The sequence below is a fragment of the Ptiloglossa arizonensis genome, chromosome 8 (assembly GCF_051014685.1).
Source record: "Ptiloglossa arizonensis isolate GNS036 chromosome 8, iyPtiAriz1_principal, whole genome shotgun sequence".
Classification (NCBI taxonomy): Eukaryota; Metazoa; Arthropoda; class Insecta; order Hymenoptera; family Colletidae; genus Ptiloglossa; species Ptiloglossa arizonensis.
In genome coordinates this window covers 20,841,353-20,858,509 of record NC_135055.1, presented here as the reverse complement: position 1 = coordinate 20,858,509, position 17,157 = coordinate 20,841,353, and the positions used below count along the sequence as shown (strand labels likewise).

Here is a 17,157-nt window from a genome sequence, read left to right as displayed (position 1 = left end):
AAAATATCACCTTCGAGCATCGAACCAACTAACTACTTGTCCTAACGTTTGAAACAGTTGCGTACCTTTATTCTATCGAGAAGTTTCGGATCTTTAGCCGCTCCACCAAGAGCATCGTGAGACGCCAACTTGTCCTCGCAACGCTGCAAGCCGTGTCGCAAATCTCGCAAATTCTCATTAAAGTCCATCAAATGTCGTGCAGTGTCTTCCAAAGATTGTGTAGTTATCAGTAAATCTACAACATCGATTCGTTTAGATATATCGGTTCGATCCGATTAACAAAATCAAGAAAATTGTGGCCGATTAAGCTTACCGTTGTTCAACTTGTCCCACCTAGTCTTCATGGCACCGAGTTCATTTTTCACGTTCTGTTTATCAATGTCGCAAGCTCCTAGGAAAGTCTCGCCAAGAGTTTTGTTGTTCTCGAACTCTCCGGAATGTTTCCAAACCTCGTTTTTGAACGAAGAAAGTTCTTTGAGTTGTTTCTCAATGTCCTTACGTTTAAAGGAAGCTGGTTTCAAACACTCGAGTCTGTCTTCGGCTTGTCGAAGCCACGGTAGGAACGTATCCTGCGCTTTGTAGTACTTCTTGCAGTGTTCCGCGCAAGTTTGCAGCTTTATGTGTCTATCGAGCATTTCTCTTTTCAGTCGATTCCATTGGAACTGCATTTTGTCCAAGTCTCTTTGCAGAGATCGATTCTCCACTTTCTGAGAACGTGCAAGCATATCGCGTCCCTTGTTCAGCAGCATAATGACTTCGTATTCTTTACTCATTGCGTTTCTGTATATTGGCTAAAATAACGAAAATACAAACAATAAAGACATTAGAAAAAGTAGGGTTTGACACGAGACACGATAAATTGGCAAAGCAATCGTCTTACCCCGTGATGATCGACTTGTTGTTGCAAGACATCCCGGTCAGCGGATACCAACAATTTCTCGGAAGTTTTTCCAAGCTCGTCGCCAAGCCAGCCCAAGATTTTAGTACAGGAGGCCTCGAACTGTCTTCCATCTCTCAAATTACCTTCGATCTCGGCTTTCTTGTGGTCCAATTTCTTTTGAAGATTTGTGTAAAGTTTACCAATGGCGGTCAATTTTCCGTGAATCTCGGACTTCGATGCCGGATCGCTCAGAACTTCGCACAGCTGTGCACCCGCTGCTTCGGCATCGGCCAGCAGAGGTCTTTGGCCTTCCAATTGTCTATCGAGTTTCTCGATTTCCCATAACTGATCCTTGGGGTCCTTTTCGAGGGTCAATTCGTCCAAATTATCCGAGATTCCTTGCAGAGCGTCGCGCAAACGGTTCAGACTCGCGTCGAACTCGCGACTAGTGTCGACTGCATCGCCCAGGCTCTGTGCTCTCCAGTCAAGTCTGGCCAACTGATCGCACCACTTGTCCACGATAGATTTTAACTTCGTACTGGTTTTCTGACCATCCGTGGAATCGGTTCCTACCACGTTCCGAATGCTCTCTTCGACTTGCATCAAATGGTTTAATTGAGGTTGGTGGGTGCGGAATTCTTCCCGCAAGACTTGTACCTGTTGCACCTGACTAGCGACCATTCTAGGATCGGCTGAGATGGGACCCAACGCGTCCAACATTCTTTCCTTCGATCCTAACCACGATACCAGGCCCTCCGATGTGTCATAGAAGTCCTTAACGTCGTCCAGGAACTTTATTCTATCTTTACATTGTTCGCTGAACGATCTCCATCGGCTGGTTACGTCTTCCATTTCATCGTTCAATTTGTCCACACCATCGGCCCCTTTCTTACGTCTGACCAAATCACGTACTTGAGTCTTGGTGGTATCGAGCAACAATTGCTTTTCGTACATCTCTTCGATCACGGTCTTGATCTGTTTCGCCGTCTTGTCCGCCTCCTCTTTCGTGCTCGGCATACTCTCTTTCGGTATTTGTCGCTGAATCTGCAAAGTCGAAAAGAAAAGCTTGCACAAATGGAAATTACAAGTGCCTCCTATCGGTCGATGTACTCGGTGTTGAAATAAACGCGTTACCTTTTCCAGAAACTGGGACAGAGTCTTCAAGTTGTCCACGTGTCTCCTCAGTTCGTCCTTCACGTTGTCCAATTCCGTTTGCCGGTCGGTCAAGCGGACGCCCAGCAATTCGTATCTATTGTTGATCTCGGAGAGCTGTTGCCGAACAGGCGACAGGTCCTCAAGGTGAAAACCGTCTTGACTGGAGCGGCGGCTACTGAATCCGCTGCTACCACCTGGGGAGACCGGACTTTGAGCTGCATACAATTTAGCGGGAGATGGTGAGCGACCGTCTTGTGACATTCGTCGTACTACAAAAAAAAATGTGTGAGAGTTGAGTGAAGTGTGACAGTGATGGAGTAGTGATGATCGTTCAGTCATGAAGAGATGAACCGTCATGAAAATGTTATCAAGCGATTAGGCAGGAACGATAGCGATTAAAGGGACCGAAGGTGGTTATGATATATACCTGGTCTTTTGGTCGGACTGGTACTACCACGACGACGCGTTGGACTTTCGGTGCGTTCCTTGAGCAAGCCATCGTAGGCGCTTCCAAGGTCGTTCACTTTGTCTACGGTATTACCATAATCGCGATATTCTTTCTGGATAGGTTTCAGTTCGTCGGCTTGTCTCTTCAACTTCTCCAAGTCGACCGCAACAGGTTCGAGACCCTGAACTTTGTTCTCGGTGCGCGTTAGCCAATCGATAACTTGATCGCGAAGCTTCTCGTACGCGGAAAGTTGCTCGGCTCTGGATTTGCTGAGCCGTTGTTTCTCGTCGATCAGATTATTCACTTCCTTCCACTGCGACTCGAGGGCCTTGATCTTGTCTCTGATCTGAGCGACGTCGGTGACGTCCTTCTTCGAAATCAAGTTCTTTCCGTTGCGGATCAAGTCCTCGAAGTTGGATCGTTGGTCCTCCCGTTTGTCCATCAAGTTCGTCATTTTGTTCTCGTACTCGGCAACATCCAGTTTACTCAAGTCCCTCGACTCGAGCGCCTCGATCATATGGGCATACCAGCTGTCGAATTTCGTCGTCTCGACCAAGAAATCACCGAGAGCTTGGGCGACTTCATCGAGAAATTCACCCCGGCGCAACGACTTGTCCATCAACTTCTCGAACCTGCCCTGGACGTCCTTTAGCTTGCCCTCTATACGCTTCGCGATTCGTGCGTTGCTCGAGTTCGTGAGTAGATCCCGCGCGCTACCTGCAACCGCTTCCACGCTCAAACGATGACTGTCCAAATCCGCTTGAAGTAGACGTTGATCCCTCTGTTGCTCTTCCAGACGTTCTTTCTGCAAGCTGGCCGGTCGTTGAATGTTCCTACAAACAAACAAACAACAGTCCACGTTCAATTCTGCTCGATTACAATCCCGATAGAATATTCCACGAAGTTTCTCGCTTACTTGAACTGGCTCTCGATGTTGTTCAGCCAAAGCACTAAACTGTCCAGTGCATCTTGCACACCCTGGCTACGAACCAACGCGGCATCCAATTCTTGACACTTCTCTCCAATCGCGTTTGTCAACTGTCTATACTTGTCTTCCAAGGCTCTCGCGGGCTCTTCCAGTTCGTCGACTTCTTTCGGTGTTAGTTGTCCATCGAGAGACCTCAAGAGAGCATCGACGGTGACCTTCACGTTCTCCACTAACCGTTCGTTGGCGAGCATTTCGTTGTTGAGCGCTTTCGCTTTGCTCAGTTGATCCTCGACTTGTTTCGGTTCCGCCGCGATTGACTCGGAGATGGCTCTGTGAACCTTGGGTTCGACTTCCTTCAGCCAGGTTCTGGCTTTCTCCAAGGACTCGTGGTAATCACGTTGCCTTCCACCGACCCCGGAAAGTTTATCTGACAAAAGATTCGCTCGTGATAGTAGATCTTTGTATTGGGCGGTGACGATCGAGACTTCGCCGCGTACGGGAGAGTCTTGACTGGCTACCGGCTCTTTGTGAGGCAATCTCTGCGGCAAACTGGTACGGAATTCGTTCAGAACGTGAAGGAACTCTTTACTCTCGTCGACGAATTTCTGCGCGGCCATTGTGATGAATCGTAGATCGGCCTGATGCGCGATAACGTCGCTGATGAAATCACGCGTAGCGTCGGTGCTGCTGTTCAATCTGTTCAGATCGGAGAGGGAATGTTCCTTCTCTTCCAAGACTCGCCTCGCGTTGTCCAGCCACTGAGAGAACGTGGACAACTCGTTCCTGCGGGACACAAGAATCGTCGGTTAATTAAAGAAGAAGACGAAGAACAAAATACTCTTCGCGATACTCACTTGAATTTGACCAGCTCGTCTCTGGCGGCGATCAAACGTTTCACCATTCTCTCGGTTCGATCCGTGGCTCTCTGGAACCTGGTCTTTAGAGATTGACCGTTTCTCTCCAAGGTGGACACTTCTTCGAAGGACAGTACGTTGCCACCGGTTAGATCAACCTGACGAATTTGGTCGAGACAGGAGGAGACCGGTCGTGCATGAGCTTCCAGGTCTTCTTTGATCTCCTGAAAACATGGAATCGAGGAATTGTCGAATCTCGAAGCGACGCAGTTATCGAGGATATCGTCGCTGGACCCTCGAGGAATACCAGAATTACACGGATACGAGATCGTGCTTACTTTCATCGCGTTTATCTGACTTCGAAGCTGATCGACGTCCTCTTTGACGTTGTCCTGGTTGGCCAATTTCTCTTCGATTTCGGATATCCATTGCAGCAACCTCGAGGACGTTTCGTCGCACATCTTGTACTTCTCCTCGACCGCTTGCTACAATGATTTGGAACAGAGAAACGTGCGGATGTTGATACGAATCGCAACGGGCAATGCGAGCGCGACTTAACGGTATACGTTATCGTCTAACGTGCTTTCTTAAAACGTAACGAGAAGGATAATTGAAAAACCGCCCCCTTACCAACGGCGGTCGCTCTGTAAGGATCAACGTGTTAAGTCGTAAACGGAGAAAACAAAAAAAAAAAAAAAGTTGTATGTATATATGTATAAATATATATAAATATATATATGGAAAAAAAAAGTAAGGGGATACGGTAAGCTTATAAACGTATCTCACGCATGCAAAACACATACACACACTTGGAACGTAAAAAAACGTGACAACGTTATATGTATACAATATAAATGTATAATAAGTAAAAAAACAAAAAACACAGTTTAGAAGAACCCAAGAGGTCTGATTGATCTGCCAGCGAGTAATCGAACTGCATACTCGTACCCGTACGTGGTTTTGTTCTTATATGCAGTCGGCAAGCGAACGATGGTAACAGAACGGAAGCCGCGTTCTCGTCAATAAGACGCGTCTGCAAGCAAGTATATATAAACTGAAAGAATACGATTTCGCGATACGACAAATGACGACTGTGACAAACGAAATGACGAATAGGGGGGGACATGGTTGTTCGGGGGGGCATTTCAGGGTGGTTTTTGAGCTGGAAGGAAACGTGTCGCGCGTTCGCGACACGACGGGATTCGTACGGTAGTGAATGCCAGGGCTGTATGCTACGTGCTCGTGAGATTTCCGCAAACTCGTGCTAGAAAGTAAAACAGGATCGAGCTAAAAACGAATACGATAATACCTGAAAAAAAGGAAAACTTCAGTGTAACAATTGCAATGTAAAAAGATCGAGAAATAAATGGGTTCGTTCGATGGGTAATAAAAATCGGGCTGGGGGTTTTACGGGGTTTGGGGCAGATTGTTTTGATAAATGTGGGGGGGTGTGTGGTGTGCGTCCAATGGTAAACCTGTCGAAGCATGCGATCACACGTAACACGTGGCCACGCGTTGAACGACTAGTCGCTGTCGATTCGATGGTTTCGTTCGTTATATACCATGGGAAGAGTACAGGTGTCTCATCGGTGTCATGATCACGACGTTAATACCATTATTCGTTTCACTCGCATCGTTTCACGCTTCCCTTCTATCCGTACCCCTGTCCCGTGCATCCGTGGTATCGATCTTACGATCGATCGCGAAACAAAAACGACGATACATCGAGACATCGATCGCACCGTGTCCAGGAGTCGTTCGAAGGGAAGCGCGAAACGTTCCGCGAACCAACGTGCAAATTACAACAAACGTTATTACGATTAATACTTATGATCGAGTTAGCATTGCCGATGCGATCAGGCGACACACGAAAGATCGATAGAATCGCGTTAGAGTTAACACCCGCGAGTTACGACGAGTGATTAGACGTCTTCTGCGGGCGAACGCAGTCGTTATTGATTCTTTTGTTTCTCTTTTTTTTTTTCTATTTCGTTTTAATCGGCGAAACGCACACCGGTCGATTAGTAGTATGATAATTATAGCCCCCTGTTACGTGAAACGAATGACGTGCGTCCTGGTGTGTATGAGATGCGAGTGCGAACGAAGGGAAAGAAGGGAGGAGAGCGCCCCACGTGAAACGGATCGATCCGCTCGATCGATGCGTTGACGAAAAACTCTCGCGATTCGAGACGATCGAATCCGATCGATTCGGAGGTCGTTACGGACCGTGGTTCGTTCGTGGGAACGGATCGTGGCACGCTCGAAGGGTTCTCCATGCGGGATTCTGATGCCGGAGAGTGATGTTCAACGATGTGATTTGGTTACGATTATCGCTGTTGCTGTTACAGTTTTTGCTGCTACCGGCAAGCATCATACGGTAGTGATAGTATGAACAATCGCGAGACAAGGTCGGCTATCGTCGCACACGTAGAGCGATAGTCGACAGGATGCATCGTAAGCGTACAATACGTAACGATCCATAACCTTTGGCAAGCGGTTAAAAAGAGAGGATTAGATGTGAAAAGATAGAGGACAAAAATAAATAGCGTAAAACGTAAACGAAGAGAGAGAAAAAAAGAAAAAAGTAGAGAAAGGCGTGAAAACCGAATTAGACAGATCGACAAAAATGACAAAAAAAAAAGAGAGAGAGAGAAATAAAGGACAAAAATTAACAGCGAGGATAAGGTTGCGAGGGTAAGGTGGAGCGTCAGGTTGGTGCACACGAAATGTTCGCCGATGTACCGAGAGTACAAAAAATCTACCACGTATGTACAATATTTGCTCGTTTGTCAGCGTTGAAGAAAAAGAAAACGAACAAAAGAAAAGTAAATCAAAAAGTTGTAAAATGAACAAAAATCGAAATTTTCGAAACCGTGTACAGAAAAAAAAAATAAAAAAATTTCGGGTCCGTCGAGTAACTAAGAAGCAAGGGTGGACGAGTTACGGATTCACTACACATACGTATGCTTCGCATTCGTAAGCTGCTATCGATCGCTATATCGTTACACTTAGCGCTCTATTAGCGGTTACTTTCTACTGGTAGCAAACTCGGTGTCCACCCTCTCCCGACGAAACGAATGAACAAGTTTCGTGTGCACCGATGCAACAAAACGCCGTGTAAGAACGACGAGTTCCGCCGTGTGAGAAAGAAAAAGAAGAAAGAAATAGAGAGGCAAGATAGAGTGCCACTTACCCTAGCTTCTGCGGTGAGAATATAACCCTGGTCCAGGGCTTTCGCGAAGTCAAGGCTCTTTCCCGATGGGTCTTCGATAAGCCTGCCCGCTCTAGGATCTATTATCCCGTTGCTTATAGCCTCTAACAAACTAACGATTTTACCGGTCCCGGGTTCTTTGATCACTGTACCGGACGGATCGATCGAGCCGGCGTCGATCGCCTCCTTCAAGGTAGCGGGTTCGCGATCTAACGCGGACGCGACACGGAAGGGGTCGTCGAAGCTACCGGTCGCGGTGTCGTACAATCCGAACTCCAGGGCCTCGTTGAAGGACAGGCCGCGTTTAGGGGTGATCAGAAGCTCCGCCTCGAGGGCCTTCGACAACGGGTACAGCCTCGAGGTCTCCGTCTCGAGTACGTTGCCTTTCTCGGCGTCCATCAGACCCTTTCTGAACGCCTCGGCCAACTTGACCAACTTCCTCTTCTTGGTGTCTTTGATCAACGCTGAATCCGAGTCCACGATACCGAGACCCACCGCGTCCTTCAACGTCACCAGATCACCGGTTTTCGGATCGGTGAGTTTCCCGCTCTCCGTGGACAAGTGTCCCTTCTCCATCGCCTCCTCGAAGCTTAGGGGTTGCACCAAGTATACCTCGACGTCACCGAATCGTACGAAACGGGGCGCAAGTTTCCCATCGGACGTACGAAGCGTATGGGACTCCATGATTCCCTTCCCGCTCGGACTCGGAAGTATTCCATCGGCCAGCACGCTCTCTATCGTGACGAATTTACCGGTCTTCGGGTCCCTGACGACGGCGGTGGTCGGATCGATCAGACGATTGTCGATCACTTCCTGGAAGGTGTACTCGCGACGGGATGGTTCGTCCTTCTGCGTGAGACTTCGACGCGTTGGTTGATGGGTCAACGGTTTCTCCAGGGTGACCAGAAGCCCGCGTTCCAGGGCAACGTCGATGGGATAGGCGCGTTTGGTTTTCGAGTCGAGGATTCGTCCGTGGGGTACGTCGATGGCACCGTTTTCGATACCTAACAAGAGGGAGGTGATCTGTCCGGTGGTGGCGTCCTTGAGGGCTGTGGTGTCGGGATCGAGGAGACCGACGTCGAACGCGTGGATCAGATCGTGGGTCTCGTTTGTTCGAGGATCGACGAACAATCCGGATTGACTTCGGTACAGATCGCAGTTAACTGCCTCTTCTATGCCCAGTGGCAACTTCGAGGGAACGATGTGTCCTCTGGTGAGGGCTTCTCGCAGATCGATTGGTCCCTCGTTGTCGAGGGCGTTGTAGGTGCCTCGCGTATCGTCGACGACACCGGACGAAACAGCATCCGCGAGCGGTACGTAGCGTTCGGATCGTGAGTCCCGTACGATCGACGAGAGGGGATCTATCAGCTCCGAGCGACACGCCTCCGCGAGCGTGAGCTTCTGATTGGTGGACGGATGCGTGAACTTTCCGCTCGAGGGATCGTAGATGTTCATCGTGATCGCTTGGTGAAGACTGAACTCTGTGGTCTCGATGTCGACGATCAGTCCCAGTTGCAAGGCAAGTGTCAGGGAGACGGATCTGTTGGCTCCCGGCTCCTTGAACATTCCGGATCGTCTGTCGATGACTCCTGCGCGACAGGTCTCCGCGAGCGACAGAAGTCTGTCGGCTCGTTTGTCCCAGTAACACGGGAGCGTGGGACTGACTAGACAGTTCCTCATCGCCTCGTGGAGAGTGACCGCTCTTCCTGTACTGGAATCGGTGATCTTCCCGGTCTGTTCGTCGTAGAGTCCTTGATGGATCGCACGTTGGATGGAGACGGCCGCTCGTAGATCGACGATCAAGCCAGCGTCGTAGGCCTCCTGCAGCGACATGTCGGAGTCAGCTGTGACGTTCACCTTGCCGGTGGAGCCGTCGATGTACCCGGTTCTGATGGCCTCGGTCAGGGATATCCTCTCGCGGAAACCGCTTCTGCCGTCTTTCACCGTCACCGAGCCCGCGTCGATCAGATTCCTCTGGATCGCCTGGAGCAAACTCAGATAAACGCCGGTCTGTGGGTCCAGGAACATGTTCGTTCTCTCGTCCAGGATGCCCTTGGAAATCGCCTCGCTGAAGGTCATCGGTCTTCGCGCCTCCAGGAGCAAACCGTGCTCCAACGCCTCGCGGAAATCTACCCGTTTACCTTTCTCGTTGGTCACCGTACCCGTTTTCGGATCGACGATCAGTTCTTTGATGGCCTTGTCGAAGGTGATCGCTTTGCCGTTCGGTTGGCGTACAACCACCGCGGTACTGGGATCGATGACACCAGCTTTGATCGCACGATCGGTCGGTAACTTCTCCCGGGTCTCCGGAATGATGAAACGACCGGTTGTGGGCTCGTAGAGTCCCTTGAACACCGCCTCGGGTAGGGAGATCTTGCGCTTCGCTGGTACGATGAGTCCACGATCGAGAGCATCGGTGAGGGACAGAGGGGAGCTGGTCGTCGGATCGAGGGCCGTGCCGGTCTTGGGTTCGATCAGACCTTGCTTGATGGCCTCGCCCAGAGAGATGATCTCGCTGTTCCTCGGATCTTTAACCGAGGGACTGTCTTTGGCGATTAAACCGATCTCGAGGGCTTTCTCGAGGGTGTAGCTGGTGCCATCTATGTCGAAGGTACCTTTCTCCGGGTCGTATGTCTGATGAGCGAGAGCTTCCTGCAGGGACCACGGTTTCAGGGTGCTGAGGATGTATCCTTTCTCGTGAGCAACGTCCAACGTCATGGAATGCGGTGAGATCAATATTCCTTTCTCGAGATCGATCAGCTGATTCTCCTCGGCCTCCTGCAGTGACAGAACACGGTCGTTTCGATCGTCCCTGACCATCGTTGTCTCACCGTCGACGTAACCGGTGACCAGTGCCTCCTTCAAAGTGGTCTCCTCTCCGGTTGTGGGATTCGCTACCAGCCCAGTCGACGAACAATAGTACTCCTGAACGATCGTGTCGGTCAACGAAGGAACGAATCCCGTGGTAGCGATGATGCCTCTTCTCAAGGCAACGTTTAACGGGAGCAGCTCGCCCGTTTTGGTGTCGCGTAACCTACCCGTACTCGGATCCAACAACTTCAACTCGCCGCTCAACGCCTCCTCCAACGAGAGGAACGTACCCGCTTTGGTGTCCTCGCATTCGCTGATGAACGCGTCGATCAATCCTCTGCGCACGCTCTCCTCCACGTCTATCGACTGACCGGTCAACTTGTCCAGTATCTTACCAGTGTCCTCCTCGTAGAGACCCTTCCTGATCGCCGCTTCCAATGAAATCGGTTTGCGAGATTTAGGGACGACCAGTCCCGATACGAATGCTTCCTCGACGTTGATCTTTCTTCCAGACTCCAACACCTCTTGAAGCGTCGAGATCTCGTCGCTCACAGGATCCCGTACGGTGATCGAGTTGAGGTCGATCAGTCCAGCTTCGATGGCTTCGTTCAATTTCAACGTTTTACCCGTTACAGGATCGCGAACTTCGCAGGTCAGAGGATCGAACGAACCGTTTTCGATTGCGTCCCGTAGACTCTGACTCTCACGATCGACCTCGTAGATGGGCTCGCACTCCTCGATCCTTGGCAATTGCTTGATCAAACGTTGCTTCACCGCTTGGAAGAACGGTATCTTTTTCCCGGTCTTCGGATCGACCATGTATCCGTGGTTTCTATCCACCAAAGGTTTGCTAATGGCTTCGCGAAGAGTCACGTACTTGTCCTCGGTTCTGCAGGTCAGATCTTTAACCAACACCTCGTCCGGATCGAACATGCCAAGATCAAGAACAAAGTCGCTGAACGAGACCACCTCTTCCGTCTCGGGATCCACGAACTTTTCTTTCTCCGGATCGAATGCTCCTCGATCGACGAGGTCCTGAATCGTTAATTCGGGCGTTACCTCGATCGTGGTCCTCCTCTCGATCTCCTCGTGTTCGAATTCGGTTTCCTTTTCCCGATCTTCGTCTTCCAATCGTTCAGTCTCTTCCACGCTGTCCGTTTCCGTGACAATCCCTTCCATTTCTTCCACCTTCTGATCCTCCACTTTCAAATCTTCCTCCGTTTTTTCCACTTGAGTGGGTAACTGTGGAAGTTCGCTCGTTTCTTCTATTTTTACCTTTGTTTCTTCTACCTTCACCTTCGATTCTTCTGCCTTCACCTTCGTTTCTTCTACCTTCTCCTTCGATTCTTCTACCTTCACCTTCGTTTCTTCTACTTTCACCTTCGTTTCTTCCATTTTCACCTTCGTCTCCGAACGTTCTTCCGGTGTTTTCGGTCCAGTCGGTGATTCATCGGTTCTCGTCACCTGTGTCTGCGATTCTTCTTTCTCTTCTACCTGCAGCTTCGTAGACTCCTCTAGTATTTCATCAGGAATAAGCTGTTCGTCCGTTTTACCCTCTCTCTCCTCCGTCGGTTCTACTCTCTCCTCTTGCTCTTGCACCCGAATAGATTCTTTCGTTGTTTCGATCGTTTCGTCCGCCGACAACTCTTCCGCGGACTTTTCCGTTACCATCGTTACAATTTCCGTAGAGCTGTCCACTTCGGACAAAGTTTGTTGGACCGCGATCGTCGAAACTTTCTGTTCTGCTTTCTTCTCGTCCATCCGGTGGGTTATTTTCACGGTTTCCTCCTTCGCGCGGTTATCGATCTCTTTGGTTTTGTCCTTGTTCGCTGTAGCGTCGCGAACAGCGTCGTAGACCGCTTTACCGGCGAGAACCGGCGCAGCCACCACAGCCAACAGTCCCAATTTCGCGGCCTGTTTCAGAGAAACACCGCGACCTTCGGTGTCGTTGGTCTTCCCCGTGACAGGATCGATGATTCCCCTCTCAAGTGCCTCTTTGGTCGTGACCGTTTCGGTGGTCTTGGTGTCGTAGAGCGGAGTGTTCGGATCGACCAATCCGAGCTCCACCGCCTGGCTGAGCGTGTAAGATTCCTTGGTATCCGGATCTAGGAACCTCTCGGTTTTCTCGTCGTAGATTCGATCGATCAGTTGGGTCGCGGTGCTGGTAGTTGCGTCGGTTTGATCGTTAGAAACGTCCAGGAGACCGTTCTCGATGGCTTCCCGTATGGGCATCGCTACACCGGTCGAAGGATTGGTGTAGGTACCGGCCGTGATCTCGAGGAGTCCCTTCTGTAGCGCGTCGTCGAACGTCATCTTGATATCTTTGGTGGTGAACTCTTCCTTGCGTTCCGATTCGTCTCTGACGATACCTCTTTTACGTGCCTCCTCGATGCTGAATGTTTCACCGGTCTCGATGTTCCGTACCTCGGTGGCGCTCGTTAACGCGTAACCTTGCGAAATATCGATGGTCTTGGTGGTCTCAGTGTGGTAAGAGGTGACAGTTTCGGTGATACCGACGGTAGCGACACTGCTGGACTCGCGTTTCGGCGACTTGACCATCAACAAACCGGACTCGATGGCCTCGAATATCGGTATCGGTGTACCGGTGGTCGGATGAACGAAAACCCCCCTCTCGCGATCGATCAGACCAGCCTCGAACGCTTTGGTCACCTCCATGCTGTCCGAGGTCACGGGACACGGCAACGACATTATAAAGTTCTTCTCTATGGCGTCACGGAGCGGTAAAAGCTCCTCGGTGATGGGATGTCGTATCTCCTTGCCGGTTGCGTCAATCAAACCGCGTTCGAGGGCCACTGTGAACGTCATGCCAGCCGGAGGTATCCTTTCGTGCCCTTTGTCCGAATCCGCAAACACGTTGTTCTCGACAGCTTTCACCAGACCGACGCTAACCCCTTCGCTGGTCTTTATCAAGGATCTTTCGGGATCGACGAGATCGTTCTCGATCGCTTTGCGAAGAGTTTCCGTGCGACCGTTCGAGCAGGTCAATTTCGACAGGGGATCGACTATCTCGCAGAGGATCGCTTCCCTGAGGGTCAAATGCACACCGGTCTCTGGGTGAACGACCTTACCCTCCTGAGGATCCAACAGACCTTGTTTATACAGACCGGGTATCGAGAGACTCTTCGCTAGAGGTATCAGAACATCGGCGCTTTCCGGGTCCAAGATTCCGCGCTCGACAGCTTCGCCGATATTCAGAACGTCGCCACGTTGAGGATCGACGATCTTCCCCGATCCAGCGTCTATCTGTTTGCTGCGGATAGCCTCCGAGAGTGTGACGAGTTTACCATTGTCGTTCGACATCTGTTTTGCAAAAATCTCGGCAGTTTCCGCGTCGATCAAACCGCTCTCGACGGCGTCCTTCGCTTTGATCGCTCTCTTTCTCATCTTTTGAAGCATGATCAATTTCGTTTCACCGTCTGGAGGCTGAGTCTTCTCAGGAGATACTTTGTTCCTGGTCTCGAGGCTCGTTCTGGGCTTGAAACTCGCGCCCGTGTCCGGTTCGGCTTCTCCGTCGGTTCTCGAGACGGAGTGTTCCTCGCTGGTAGCCGCGGTCGGTGAATAATCGGTCACGGAATCCACCACGGACGTGGAACCGAGGGCAGAGTCCAATTCGGAGAACGAAGTGGACGCGGTGGGTTTACCGATCACCTGTTCCTGTTCGGGCAAGGTTTCCTCGTCGATGGTGGATTCGGTTTCTATGTCGTGGGACAGTACGGTACCGGAGTCGGTCGTAGGGGTGAATGATGCGACCGGTACCAGAGGCGAGCCAATCACGTTCACTATACCGAACTTTGCCGCGTCTAGTAACGATATCTTCCTCTGTTCGTCGACTCTGTACTCCCCCGTTTCCGTGTCGACTATACCACGGTGTACTGCTTCCTGTATACTGATGTCCTTTCCCGTGACAGGGTCCTTGACGATCACCACCTCGTGCGACAGAGTACCGTCGGACAGGGCGGAGAGCAACTCGCTGGATTTACCAGTTTCGGTCGATATGACCAAAGCCGTGCTCGGATCGTAGATCAGACCGCGCGTGACACGTACAGGATCGGGTATCGATTGACTCGACTCGGATATTTTGATCTCGAGCTGTTTCGACGGATCGTCCAGTCGCGACAACTCCAATTTGTCCGGTTCCCCGGACACCTTGGTGATTCGGAGCAGTCTCTGTTGCGAATTGTCCACACTGACGTGTTTACCCGCCAGGATGATCGATCCTTTGCCGATCGCCTCTTTCATGGTAATCTTTTCCGGTTCGGCGTAGTGACCGGTGGAATCCAAAATGTTCTTCTCCAGACTTCGCAGCAACGACACCTTCCTGCCGTTGTTCGGGTCGATCACCAGACCCGAATTCGGATCTATTATTCGAAGTTTGACGCACTCCTCGAACGACACCAATCTGTCGGTTCCCGGTATTATGAAGAGACCAGTGGTTGGGTCGAATAACTTTCGTTCGATCGCCTCGGAGAGAGACCATCCCTCCGTAGGAAGTTCAAACACGCGTCGTTCGGTCGGTGAAGTTTCTCTGGAAAGTTTCTCGGTGGTTAGGTCAACGGTGATGCTGGTGTCTTGATCTTGATCCGGATCCTTGCGTTGAACGTATCGCGGTTGCCGCACGACGGCTCTGTCGTCGTCCGGGGATATTCTTATTACAGTTCGCAATACGGATTCCGTTTTGTTTTTCACGGTAGCGTTCGTCTCCGTCTCCGTGGAGGAGATTACGGGTTCTTTCGTGATAATGGTCGTGGTCGTGCCGATTGCTCTGGGCAGGTTATCGGTCAGCGAGGATTCGAAAGATTCGTCGATATCCATTGTTCGATCGACGGAAGATTCTCGTTCCGTTTGGTTCGTCGGTATCTCGTCGACGATCCTCTCGAGCTGCTCTTGTCGAAGTTCCCTGACTTTCGTCACGGTTTGCGTGGTAACAGTGACGTTTAACAAACCGGTGAGCAAAGCGGCACCATCGGGTGTAATGAGTCCTCGTTTGATCGCGTTCTCCAGAGGCACCGGTTTCTTGGTCCTGGGATCCAACAGGAGACCGGTCTTGGGATCGAGACGTTCGGAGAAAACGGCTTCGAGGAACGTGATCTCTCGACCCTCCTCGACGATTCCGATCCCCCGGTTCAACATCTCGGAAACCTCCGGTCGAACGTATCGTTGTTTCTCGGCTTCGGCCAGGGAAACCGTCTTCCCCGTATTGGGATCGACGATGTAACTGCCGCCGGACTTGGAGCTGATCAAACCTTTCAACAACGCGGCGTTCAGTGTGACGAACTCACCGGTCAGTGGATCTTTGAAACCGTCCACGTCGAATATCGTCTTCTGGGCGAGCGAAGTGATCAGTCCCTTCTCGACGGCTTCCGAAATCGTCCACTCGTCCGTGGAGTCCCTGTATGTGGCGTTCTCGGGATCGATCAATCCGCGATTCAACGCCTCGCAGAGGGTGACCCTCTCGCCGGTTCTCTGGTCGACGATCGAGTTCAATCGATCCGTGTCGAGTACGCCCCTCTCGATCGCTTCGGTAACGGTCAGCTTCGTTCGATGGACCGGACTGGTGATCTTTCCGCTGTCGTCGATGATCCCCGAGTCTTGGCAATCCTTGAGGGTCATCGGTTTCACGATCAGCCGCCTTCGACGCGCCTCCCTCAACGACAATTTCTCCATCGTCAGTCCGTGCATGTACTTGCCGGTCTTTGGATTAACGATACCCTGCTCGATCGCTTCCACGAGCGTGACCTTGTTGTCGTTCTTCGCGTCCACGATCTCCCTCGCGGTGGGATCCAGTATTCCTCTATCGACCGCTTCGTCCAGCGCGTAAGTTTCCCCGGTGACGCGATCCAGCACCCTACCGAGTGTTTCGTCCACCAATCCGTGGGATATCGCGTCGGATAGGGGCAACGCGCTCCTCTTCACTGTAACGGTGACGTCCAGCTTCGCCAGGTAGCCTCTCGCGTGCGCTTCCTCGACCGAGAGCCTCTCACCGTCCTCCGTAACGAGTTCGCCCGTGCGCGGGTCCATCGCGTTACCACACCCCTCGTCCCCGTCGTCCTTTATCGCATCGGCTACGCTAACCGCGTCGATCGCGTCTACGGGCGTGCTCTGCCTGTAAGTTACCTTCGCTTTGTCCCAGGGCCCACCCCCGTCGGATTTTTCCGCATCGTACAGCCCCCGCTGGATCATCTCCAGTACGGTCACCGGTCGTCCCGCCTCGTCGAACTCGAACCGGCTTAGCAGACGATCCGCGAGACGCGCGTCGATCAACTTCTCGCGGGCCGCCTCCTCTATCGTGACGGATTTTTTTCCGTCCCTCGAGCACACTATCCTACCCTTCCTAATGTCCAGGATCTTAAGATGAATCGCCTCGCCCACGTTCAACACGTTCCCGGTCCTCGGATCTACGATACCCTCAATTACGTTCTCTGTACCCATACCCTCTTCCGCCCGCTCTATCCTCTTAAGACTCCTATTCTCGCTAAAGTGCACGCTGCCGGCGCTGAGGCTTCCGGTACCCGACCAGGAGCTCTCCTCCGTCTCGACGATGCGTTCCCTCTTCTCCGCGTGTTCGTTCTCGCGTCTCCGCGCGACGATCTTTTCGCGCTCGATCTCGTTCTCCCTCTCCGCGCGAGGAGTCGGAACGATCGTCGCATCCTGGCCGAGACGGGAACCCTCCTGGGAACTCGATGCTCGGGTCGTCGTGTCGCTGGACAGTACAGTCTCGGTCCTCTCGGTCCTCTCGGTCCTCTCGTGTCGTTCCAAGCTGTACCTGGCGAACGAGCAACGAATCAGAAAATCGTTCGAAACGATTACCGCCTCGCGATCACCGATGCCTCTCCGGGCCGAGTTTACTCA

At 51.5% G+C, this 17,157-nt stretch overlaps 1 protein-coding gene across 33 annotated transcripts in view; it reads right to left on the bottom strand.

The window, feature by feature from the left end:
• Nucleotides 1-17,157, bottom strand: part of Shot (dystonin-like protein short stop) — an 80,288-nt gene that overhangs the window by 22,243 nt on the left and 40,888 nt on the right. For 30 of the 33 annotated variants that reach the window (XR_012992886.1, XM_076317510.1, XM_076317513.1 and 27 more), the window contains 9 exons: nt 7,459-17,071; nt 4,604-4,750; nt 4,266-4,489; nt 3,400-4,194; nt 2,463-3,316; nt 2,015-2,304; nt 881-1,924; nt 314-791; nt 66-235 (listed from right to left, as the gene is read on the bottom strand). Coding sequence is in view for 32 of the 33 variants with exons in the window: in XM_076317510.1 (XP_076173625.1) it covers nt 66-235; nt 314-791; nt 881-1,924; nt 2,015-2,304; nt 2,463-3,316; nt 3,400-4,194; nt 4,266-4,489; nt 4,604-4,750; nt 7,459-17,071 (13,615 nt within the window). In the remaining variant the exon portion in view is untranslated. The remainder of the gene's footprint in view (nt 1-65; nt 236-313; nt 792-880; nt 1,925-2,014; nt 2,305-2,462; nt 3,317-3,399; nt 4,195-4,265; nt 4,490-4,603; nt 4,751-7,458; nt 17,072-17,157) is intronic. The other 3 variants (XM_076317538.1, XM_076317539.1, XM_076317518.1) reach the window with 2 other exon arrangements.